This window comes from Etheostoma spectabile, chromosome 9 (assembly GCF_008692095.1).
Source record: "Etheostoma spectabile isolate EspeVRDwgs_2016 chromosome 9, UIUC_Espe_1.0, whole genome shotgun sequence".
NCBI classification, from domain to species: Eukaryota; Metazoa; Chordata; class Actinopteri; order Perciformes; family Percidae; genus Etheostoma; species Etheostoma spectabile.
The window spans coordinates 5,753,622-5,764,053 of NC_045741.1; the positions used below are offsets into that span (position 1 = coordinate 5,753,622).

General features: G+C 39.7%; 1 protein-coding gene across 1 annotated transcript in view; it reads left to right on the forward strand.

Moving 5' to 3' along the window:
* Positions 1-1,983, forward strand: part of LOC116696194 (myomegalin-like) — a 107,462-nt gene extending 105,479 nt beyond the window's left edge. Inside the window, 3 exon segments of the mRNA XM_032527005.1 lie at positions 44-90; positions 566-686; positions 1,125-1,983. Coding sequence (XP_032382896.1) covers positions 44-90; positions 566-686; positions 1,125-1,342 — 386 coding nt within the window. The 3' untranslated portion in view covers positions 1,343-1,983.
* The last annotated feature ends 8,449 nt before the right edge of the window (positions 1,984-10,432 follow it).

A 10,432-nucleotide genomic window follows, 5' to 3' on the forward strand; every position in this document is an offset into this window, starting at 1 on the left:
TGTGTGTGTGTGTGTGTGTGTGTGTGTGTGTGTGTGTTTACAGTGTCGAGAACGCGGGACGTGTTGAGTAAAGCAAAGACAAACTTACAGGTGAGTTCCCACGTCTTTCAGTGGTTTTTCTGCATAATAAAAACATTTATTCGAAGCAGGAGAGAATAACGTGATCTGTGGTTCCCAAACATCTTCATGTGAACGCCCATTAAACTCAACGTAGACCCCAGGATTTTGGGCTTTTATGTTTTCTTACAGAAAGTGTATGAGACCGAGACCAAAAGAGTCAGACATTTTGTGTTTGGCCCTATTTTAACGATCTGAAACTCAAGTATCAAGCACCGAATGCAAGTAGATAAATGACTCTAAAATTCAAAGGACTCAAAATTCATTCAGGACTTGAGTTTGACACAAGGGCCCTAAAGGACCCCTCTAAAGGACCCCTGGGGTTCCCCAGACCCCACTTTGGGAACCACTGCCTTAGATAACCAGAAATGGATGAGTGGAAGTGTACCAGCCTCTCACCTCTCTGCTGCTGTTTCTCTTTCCTCTGACTCCTGCTGAGACTCCTCAGGAGAACCAGCTCCGGATCTCCTCCCTCCGCCGTGCCTCTTCCTCCCCCTCGTCCTCCTCTTCCTCTTCCTCTTTCTCCCCCTCCTCCTCTTCCTCTTCCTCACACCCCCGGCCTGGTAAAGGTACGCTCCCCTGGCTTTGCTGTGTCCTTTTAACATGAAGCCGCTTGCCTTTTTGGATTTAACTTAACCTTGTGTTGTCCTCGGGTCAAATTTGACCCATTTTTGAAAAATTCCCAAAACCAAAATTTCTGAAAATTAACGCGGGTTGTTCCACGCTTGGTGTGTTGTGATTACTAACAAACAGAGTGTAGCTTGTAATTTCCCCACTGGGGATCAATAAAAAGTATAAATTAAAATTGTATTAAATGACATTAAAAGACATTAAAGTTTGCAAAAGTCTAATTCATTTAGGAGACAGGAAGTGAGGACTGTTTTCATACAGTTGACGCTGTTTTAAATTCTCCATCTTTATTAATAACGAGTCTTTGTTATTACTAATTTGATTAATATTTTATGAAAGATTGTCCCTCTCTCTCTCCTCTCCTTTTGTGTCTGAAGGTGAAAACACAGGAGGTTTCTGTGAGCTCGCCTTCTCTCCTGGTTGGGGTGTCGTGAAACCTCGGACCTCCTCCTCCTCCTCCTCCTCCTCCTCTTCCTCCTCCTCTTCTTCCTCTGCTGTCCCGGGACGGGCTTAGCTCCGGCGCCCCCTGCAGTCGGCCTTCCTGCAGCGCACCATCTCATGGTTCAGACTGATTTTGGGGATTCCGGCTCTCTGATTGTCTGGAGAAACCTTCCAGTTGTGCGTCGTCCGTGTGTCGGAGCGTGTTGTCCGAGTCCTGCGGGTTCACGATGCTTCGTCGTGATTGGCCGAGGCCATCGACTGAAGCGTTTCCTCTCATTTACGTGAGACCGGACTGAGTTTGGCTGGAGTTGGTTTATGGTTCACAATTTTGGATTAAGCTTTTTTTTTTTTTCGTTTCCACAGATAAAATCTAAATTCTACAAATATGAAATCAGATTTGAAACACTTTTGGGGGCTCTTAGCAACCATTTAGTCCAGGTCTGATGATTCTACATGTGCTGTTTTTAATGTGGAGCTGCTCTAATGTGGCACAGGGGCGGAGTGAGGGGGGGAGGGGGGGGGGCTTCTAGTTCTCCAGTCCCAAAGGGTTCTCTCAAAAGCCCCAGATGTTTTGGGGTTTTAAAGGTCTATGAATGTTGCTTTTTGTATGCTTTCATATAGACCTAGTGGTCCCTAATACTGGATCGGAAGTTCTTTTATATAGACCTTAGTGGTCCCTAATACTGTATCTGAAGTCTCTTTATATAGAACTTAGTGGTCCCTAATACTGGACTGGAAGTCTCTTTATATAGACCTTAGTGGTCCCTAATACTGTATCTGAAGTCTCTTTTATATAACCTTAGTGGTCCCTAATACTGTATCTGAAGTCTCTTTATATAGACCTTAGTGGTCCCAATACTGGATCGGAAGTTCTCTTTTATATAAACTTAGTGGTCCCTAATACTGTATCTGAAGTCTCTTTATATAGACCTTAGTGGTCCCTAATACTGTATCTGAAGTCTCTTTATATAGACCTTAGTGGTCCCCTAATACTGTATCTGAAGTGTCTTTTATATAGACCTTAGTGGTCCCCTAATACTGCATCTGAAGTCTTTTGTTTAGGGCTCAGTGTCCCCTAATACTGCATCTGAAGTCTTTTGTTTAGGGCTCAGTGTTCCCTAATACTGTATCTGAAGACCCAAATCCTCATAAAGTGATATTTTCATGCCATGGGACCTTTAAAGTAGCTTCAACGATGATTCATCCTCAACATTTGTTGAGTTTTGGTTTCAGACTGATGAATACAGCTGGAGAACAATTAGATAAAATTAGCTGAGCTCCATATGTTGACAAGGTCTCACTCCGCCCTTGCAGTGATAACCCTCGATGGGATATGTAGTCTCTGTTTTGACAATCATAACAGCCACATAAGAGCAAATATCAGCCCTTAAATCGTGAACCAGAAGCCAACTTCAGCCCCGTTCTTCAGCAGGGATTCACAAACAAAAACTCCACGCCATGCCAGCAGGAAAGGGGCTTTAAAAAAAACAAAAAAGAACTGCAAAGTGCTTCCTCTCAGCCTCATGTTTGTAGTTTTCTTGTGTAGAATAGTTGCGTGTGGTTTGAGCAGCTCGGGGAAACAAAAGCCATACTCGGTGCAGGACGGTAGATGTGTTTTTGTTTTGTCCTAATTGTACAAAAAATGGGTCATTAAAAATGGCCGACTACTGATAGCATTATGGGAAAGTTTGGTCAAATAGCTGGCAGATGATGCTCTTTTGCATTTAGCCTACACTCTAATAAAATAGGATTTTTTGGAGTCAGTTCTTGATATCTAAGTCGATATTTAATAAATAATTATGGGTCCAACCCAGATTTTTCCTGCTGAGACAGTCGCTCACAGATTTGAGTCGTGCATGCGTCACTTTCTGACAAGTAGCATACAAGATGCTAACGAGAGACTACTTTAATGTCAACACAGTAAAAATGGAGCTACTTAACCAAGTTGTAGCTTAGCTACAAGCTAGCAATCAAACACATCAAAGGCTGTCAGGTTGGATGGTGTTTTGAGCTAACGTTAGCAACCAAACAACCATAGCTAAAAATGTTTTTGAAATGACTGCTAACTTAGTTACAAGCTAGCATCAAACACAAGAAAGACTGTCACTTATATGGTGTTTTGAGCTAACGTTAGCAACCAAACAATCACAGATAGCTACAACATTTTTGAAATGACTGCTAGCTTAGCTCCAAGTTAGCAATCAAACACAGCAAAGGCTGTCAGTTGAATGGTGTTTTGAGCTAACGTTAGCAATCAAACAACCACAGCTAGATGGCTAAAACGTTCTTAAAATGACTGCTAGCTTAGCTACACGCTATCAAACTTAACAAAGACTGTCACTTTAATGGCGTTTGGAGCTAATGTCAGCAATCAAACAACCGTAGATGAAACGTTTTTGAAATGACTGCTAGCTTAGCTCCAAGTTAGCATCAAACACGAGAAAGGCTGTCAGTTGAATGGTGTTTTGAGCTAACGTTAGCAATCAAACAACCATAGCTAGATGGCTAAAACGTTTTTTTAAAAGGCTGCTAGTTTAGCTACAAGCTAGCAATCAAACACAGCAAAGGTTGTCAGTTGAATGGTGTTTTGAGCTAACGTTAGCAACCAAACAACCATAGCTAGATGGCTAAAACGTTTTTAAAATAACTGCTAGCTTAGCTACAAGCTAGTTGAATGGTGTTTTGAGCTAACGTTAGCAACCAAACAACCATAGCTAGATGGCTAAAACGTTTTTAAAATAACTGCTAGCTTAGCTACAAGCTAGTTGAATGGTGTTTTGAGCTAACGTTAGCAACCAAACAACCATAGCTAGATGGCTAAAACGTTTTTGAAATTATTTCAATCTTCTGTTAATGTTTGTGATGAAAAAACTTTACTTTTTAAGGGGTTTTCGCAAATTTCAGTATGACACGTTATGCCGTAAAACGTTTAAAAATGAGCATGCGCGACTCAAATATGCACTCGACTCACATCCGGTAGCGACGGACACTCGAAAGGCCTTCTGATCAAGCTGCTGTATTTCGCAGTCTCTTAAGAAACCAGTGTACATTTTGGTATTTAACCTTTATTTTTCCAGGTAAGTCAATAGAGATCAAAGTCTCATTCACAGTCTGATCTGCTGCCTCTGAGCCGTTGGGGTTAAGAGCCTTGCTCAAGGGCACCTCAGTGGTGGTGATGAGGCAGGGACGAGCGCTATATATATATATATATCTATATATCTATATAGATATATATATAGAAAGAGAGAGATATATATATACATCTCCCTTTGGTGTTTTTTTCTTTTGTTAAATTTGTGAATCTCATTATGTTTGCATTTCCCTCAAATTGACAATCAATGATTTTTTTTTTTTTTAATACAAAGTTTTAAATAAAAATCCATCGATAACGGAGAGACGTCTGTACGTAAAGACGAATTCCTTTAAAACATTTGAACATTTGCAGGGTTTTTTGAGGCTCACTGTGCAAATTAACCTATTTTTCTGAGATTTATTGGGTGTTTTTACGATGGCTTCTTGGGATTATTATTTCTTTCTCTCTGTTATTTTTGTATTTTTCGTGATTTCTCTGTATAGTATGATAGCTGTTTTTTTTTTTTTATGCATGAACTGTGGCTTCACCGCCCTCTGCTACTTTTACCGAAATATGCAAATCTTTGGGTTACCGTGCAATAATAGCCTACCCTGCTTTTGCTGTTGTTGATGTTTTAGGTTTGGAGATTAAAGTGCCATGTCATCTGGGTTTATTTTGTTGCTCTGAAGCTGAATTTCTGAAGCTGAATTTAAAAAAAATGTATACTTTTGTCATGTGGACGAATCAACTTAAAGCCGTGTGGCGTTTTATTGGCCACCGATTGATTTGCGTTCAACTAAACAGTTTTACTACTGCAATGTGTGAAACGCAAACTAAGGTCAAAGTAGACCGCTTAAAGAGCGCGGTAGTCATATGTGGTTTATAAAAAGAGCATCATGATCCAAAGGCAAAAAACTGTATGTTGTCAAATCAGGTGTAAACCTAGCAATTATAGAGATTTTCGTGTTTGTGTGTGGGTGTAATTTCCCTACAAGTACAGGTCCAAACTTTGGTGTCTTGGGTTGCGTGTTGTGGTGTGTGTGTGGTGTGTGTGGTGTGTGGTGTGTTGGTGTTTGTGTGTGTGTGTGTGGTGTGTGTGTGTGTGTGTGTGTGTGTGTGTGTGTGTGTGTGTGTGTGTGTGTGTGTGTGTGTGTGTGTGTGGTGTGTGTGTGTGTAATTACTACACGTCAAAGGTCAAACTTTGGTGTCTTGGTGTGTGTGTGTGGGTGTGGTGTGTGTGGTGGGTGGGTGGGGCGCAGGGGGGGGGGGGGGTGTGGGTGTGTGTGTGTGGGGGGTGGGTGTGAGTGTGTGGGGGTGTGTGTGTGTGTGTGTGTGGGGGGTGGGGTGTGTGGGGGGGGGGGGGGTGTGTGGGGGTGTGTGGTGTGGTGGTGTGTGTGTGTGTGTGGGTGTTGTGTGGGTGTGGGTGGTGTGTGTGGTGTGTGTGTGTTGGTGTGTGGGGTGTTGGGTGTGTGTGGGTGTGTGTGTGTGTGGTGTGATTTACAAGTCAAAGGTTCAAATGGGTGTCTTTTGTGGGTGTGTGTGGTGTGTGGGTGTGGTGTGTGTGGGGGGGGGGGGGGGGGTGGTGTGGGTGTGGTGTGTGGGTGGGGGTGTGTGTGTGGGGGTGGTGTTGTGGGGGGGTGTGTGTGTGTCTGGTGGTGGGTTGTGGGGGGGGTGGGGGGTGTGTGTGGGTGTGTGTGTGTGTGTGTGTGGGGGGGTGGGGGGTGTGTGTTGTGTGTGGGTGTGTGTGTGTGTGGGGGGTGTTGTGGGGGGGTGGTGTGTGTGTGGTTTGTGTGGGGGGGGGGTGTGTGGTTGTGTGGTGTGGTGTGGGGTGGGGTGTGGTGGGTGGGTGGTGGGGGTGTGTGTGTGGTGGTGTGGTGTGTGTGGTGTGTGTGTGTCGTGATGTGGGGGTGGTGTGTGGGTGTGTGTGTGTGTGTGTGTGGTGTGTGGGTGTGTGTGGTTGGTGGGTGTGTGTGTGTGTGTGTGTGTGTGGTGTGTGTCGTGTGGGTGTGGTGTGTGTGTGTGTGGTGTGTGTGTGTGTGGGGTGTGTGTGGGGGGTGTGTGTGTGTGTGTGTGTGGGTGTGGGTGTGGTGTGTGGGTGTGGGTGTGGTGTTGGTGTGTGGGGGGGTGTGTGTGGGTGTGTGTGGGGGGGGGTGTGGTGTGGGGGGTGTGTGGGTGTGTGTGTGTGTGTGTGTGTTGGGTGTGTGTGTGTGTGGTGGTTAGGAAACCAACTCATGTATGTACATATTTAAGCGAGGTGAGCATCCATGTGCCAGATGTTTTTGTTGTTTGACAGAAACCAGCTGTGTTTTTATGCATGTTCTCTCTATAAAAATGTTTTGGAAAAAAAAAAACCTTTTTAATAAAAACAAAAGGGCACAAAACAGCATCTTTCTTGGTTTGTTTTGTTTCTCTGAAAGTGAAATAAAGCCCACAAGCAAAAAGCAGAACCATACTCTAGGGCACGGGTGTCAAACCTGAGGCCCGCGGGGCCAAATCCGGCCCCTTTGAGATTTTGATCCGTCCCCAAAATGGATTTAGGTTCACAAGATATTATGTTTTTGTAACTTTTTCAATGTTTTGTTGCTTTTTCTGAAGTTTTTGTCACTTTCTCCGAAGTTTTTGGGACTTTTTATTTCAACGTTTTTGTCACTTTTTTCAACGTTTTTTCAACCTTTTTTTATTGATAGCTAAGTTACTTAATACATTATTTGTTGTAGCTTTTTCAATGTTTTGTTGCTTTTTCGGAAGTTTTTGTCACTTTTTCTGATGTTTTTGGTGCTTTTCATTTCAACAATTTTGTCACTTTTCCCGATGTTTTTTTCCAGTGTTTTTGATGCTTTTTTCAACCTTTTTTGTCACTTTTGCTGATGCTTTTGTCACTTTTTTCAACGTTTTTGGTGCTTTTGCAGATATTTTTGGTGCTTTTTATTTCAACGTTTTTGTAGCTTTTTCAATGTTTTGTTGCTTTTTCTGAAGTTTTTGTCACTTTTGCCGATGTTTTTGGTGCTTTTTATTTCAACATTTTTGTCACTTTTGCCGATTTTGTTGGCTTTTATTTAACATTTTGTCAACTTTTTTTGACATTTTTTTCATTTTTGTCTTTTGTCACTGTTTCCGAGTTTTTTCCAGTGTTTTGTCGCTTTTTTCAACCTTTTTATTGATAGCTAAGTTACTTATACACATATTTGTTGTAGTTTTTCAAGGTTTTGTCACTTTTTTGACGTTTTTGTCAACTTTTGCCCGATGTTTGGTGCGTGCTTTTATTTCAACATTTTTGTCACTTTTGCCGATTTTTTTGGTGCTTTTTATTTCAACATTTTGTCACTTTTTTGACTTTTTTTCACTTTTTTTGACATTTTGTCACTTTTTCGAAGACGTTTTTTTCCGTGTTTTTGTCATTTTTCAACTTTTTTATTGATAGCTAGTACTTAATAATTATTTGTTGTCAGCTTTTTCCAATGTTTTGTCACTTTTTTTGACGTTTTTATCACTTTTGCCGATGTTTTGGTGCTTTTGATTTCACCATTTGGTCACTTTGCGATTTTTTTGGTGCTTTTATTTCAACATTTTTGTCACTTTTTTTGGACCATTTTTTTCACTTTTGACATTTTGTCACTCTTGTCCGACGTTTGTTCCAGTGTTTTTGTCACTTTTTTCAACCTTTTTTATTGATAGCTAAGTTACTTAATACATTATTTGTTGTAGCTTTTTCAATGTTTTGTTGCTTTTTCGGAAGTTTTTGTCACTTTTTCTGATGTTTTTGGTGCTTTTCATTTCAACAATTTTGTCACTTTTCCCGATGTTTTTTTCAACCTTTTTAGTCACTTTTGCTGATGCTTTTGTCACTTTTTTCAACGTTTTTGGTGCTTTTGCAGATATTTTTGGTGCTTTTTATTTCAACGTTTTTGTAGCTTTTTCAATGTTTTGTTGCTTTTTCTGAAGTTTTTGTCACTTTTGCCGATGTTTTTGGTGCTTTTTATTTCAACATTTTTGTCACTTTTGCCGATGTTTTTGGTGCTTTTTATTTCAACATTTTTGTCACTTTTTTTGACATTTTTTTCACTTTTTTTGACATTTTTGTCACTTTTTCCGACGTTTTTTTCCAGTGTTTTTGTCACTTTTTTCAACCTTTTTTATTGATAGCTAAGTTACTTAATACATTATTTGTTGTAGCTTTTTCAATGTTTTGTCACTTTTTTTGACGTTTTTATCACTTTTGCCGATGTTTTTGGTGCTTTTTATTTCAACATTTTTGTCACTTTTGCCGATTTTTTTGGTGCTTTTTATTTCAACATTTTTGTCACTTTTTTTGACATTTTTTTCACTTTTTTTGACATTTTTGTCACTTTTTCCGACGTTTTTTTCCAGTGTTTTTGTCACTTTTTTCAACCTTTTTTATTGATAGCTAAGTTACTTAATACATTATTTGTTGTAGCTTTTTCAATGTTTTGTCACTTTTTTTGACGTTTTTATCACTTTTGCCGATGTTTTTGGTGCTTTCTATTTCAACATTTTAGTCACTTTTGCTGATGCTTTTGTCACTTTTTTCAACATTTTTGGTGCTTTTTAATTCAAGGTCTTTGTCACTTTTTTCTACGTTTTATCACTTTTGCCGATGTTTTTGGTGCTTTTTATTTCAACATTTTTGTCACTTTTGCCGATTTTTTTGGTGCTTTTTATTTCAACATTTTTGTCACTTTTTTTGACATTTTTTTCACTTTTTTTGACATTTTTGTCACTTTTTCCGACGTTTTTTTCCAGTGTTTTTGTCACTTTTTTCAACCTTTTTTATTGATAGCTAAGTTACTTAATACATTATTTGTTGTAGCTTTTTCAATGTTTTGTCACTTTTTTTGACGTTTTTATCACTTTTGCCGATGTTTTTGGTGCTTTCTATTTCAACATTTTAGTCACTTTTGCTGATGCTTTTGTCACTTTTTTCAACATTTTTGGTGCTTTTTAATTCAAGGTCTTTGTCACTTTTTTCTACGTTTTATCACTTTTTTCGATGTTTTTGGTGCTTTTTATTTCACCGTTTTTGTCTTATTTTTCAACGTTTTTGGTGCTTTTTATTCAATATTTTTTGTCGCTTTGTATTGATAGCTTTGTATTGATAGCTTTGTATTGATAGCTTTGTATTGATAGCTTTGTATTGATAGCTTTGTATTGATAGCTTTGTATTGATAGCTTTGTATTGATAGCTTTGTTATTGAACTTTGTTTAAGTTTGTGTTGCTTTTTTTGATAGCTCAAGTTCCGTAATAAAGATGTGTGTGCTTCAATGTTGTTGCTTTTCGGAAGTTTGTGGTCACTTTGTTTGATGTTTGGTTGCTTTTCATTTAACCCTTGTACTTTTCCCGATGTTTTTTCAACCTTTTTGTCACTTTTGTGATGCTTTTTACGTTTTTCCAACGTTTTTCTGGGGCTTTGCAATATTTTTGGGGTGCTTGTTCTTTCACTTTTTTTTGTAGCTTTTTCAATGTTTTGTTGCTATTTCTGAAGTTTTTAACACTTTTTACAACGTTTTTGGTGCTTTTTATTTCAACGTTCCTACCCTAAGTCCTAAGACCAGGACTAGTCACGTCCAACACCAGACCGAGTCCAAAGAGGTTTGAGTCCGAGTCAAGACCGAGTCCAGGACAGAATAAAGGTCTTATGCGTGACAGTATCAAGACAATCATTTTTGGGTTTCCCTCCCCCTCCAATATTAATATCAACATAATAAAGACACCTGGACTCGGTCCAGACCAGAAGCCATGTTGGGCAAGACCAGCGGCCGAGACCGAGACAAGTCCGAGTCCAGATACTGGCGAGTCCGAGACAAGTCCGAGACCTGATGTAAGACTACGTGTAAAGCTAATCTAAAGAGGTGTATTTTGATTGGTGTCAGGTCCGTAGTCTGATCACCAAATAATTCATGCCGTATATAAATAAACGTGCAGGAATGAGCTGATTTTTTCATAAATACATCATCATCATCATCATCATCATCATCATCATCATCATCATCATCATCATTGTCCAGCTTCTTGTAATTTTCACCATCAGAATAACTTGGAAGTATGTTACAGTTTTTTTTTTTTTAAATAAAACTAAAACAAAGAACGTCACGTGGCTGAAATTCACTCAGAAATAAGTTAAATGCATGTTGTGTTGTCTTCCAGCAGGAGGC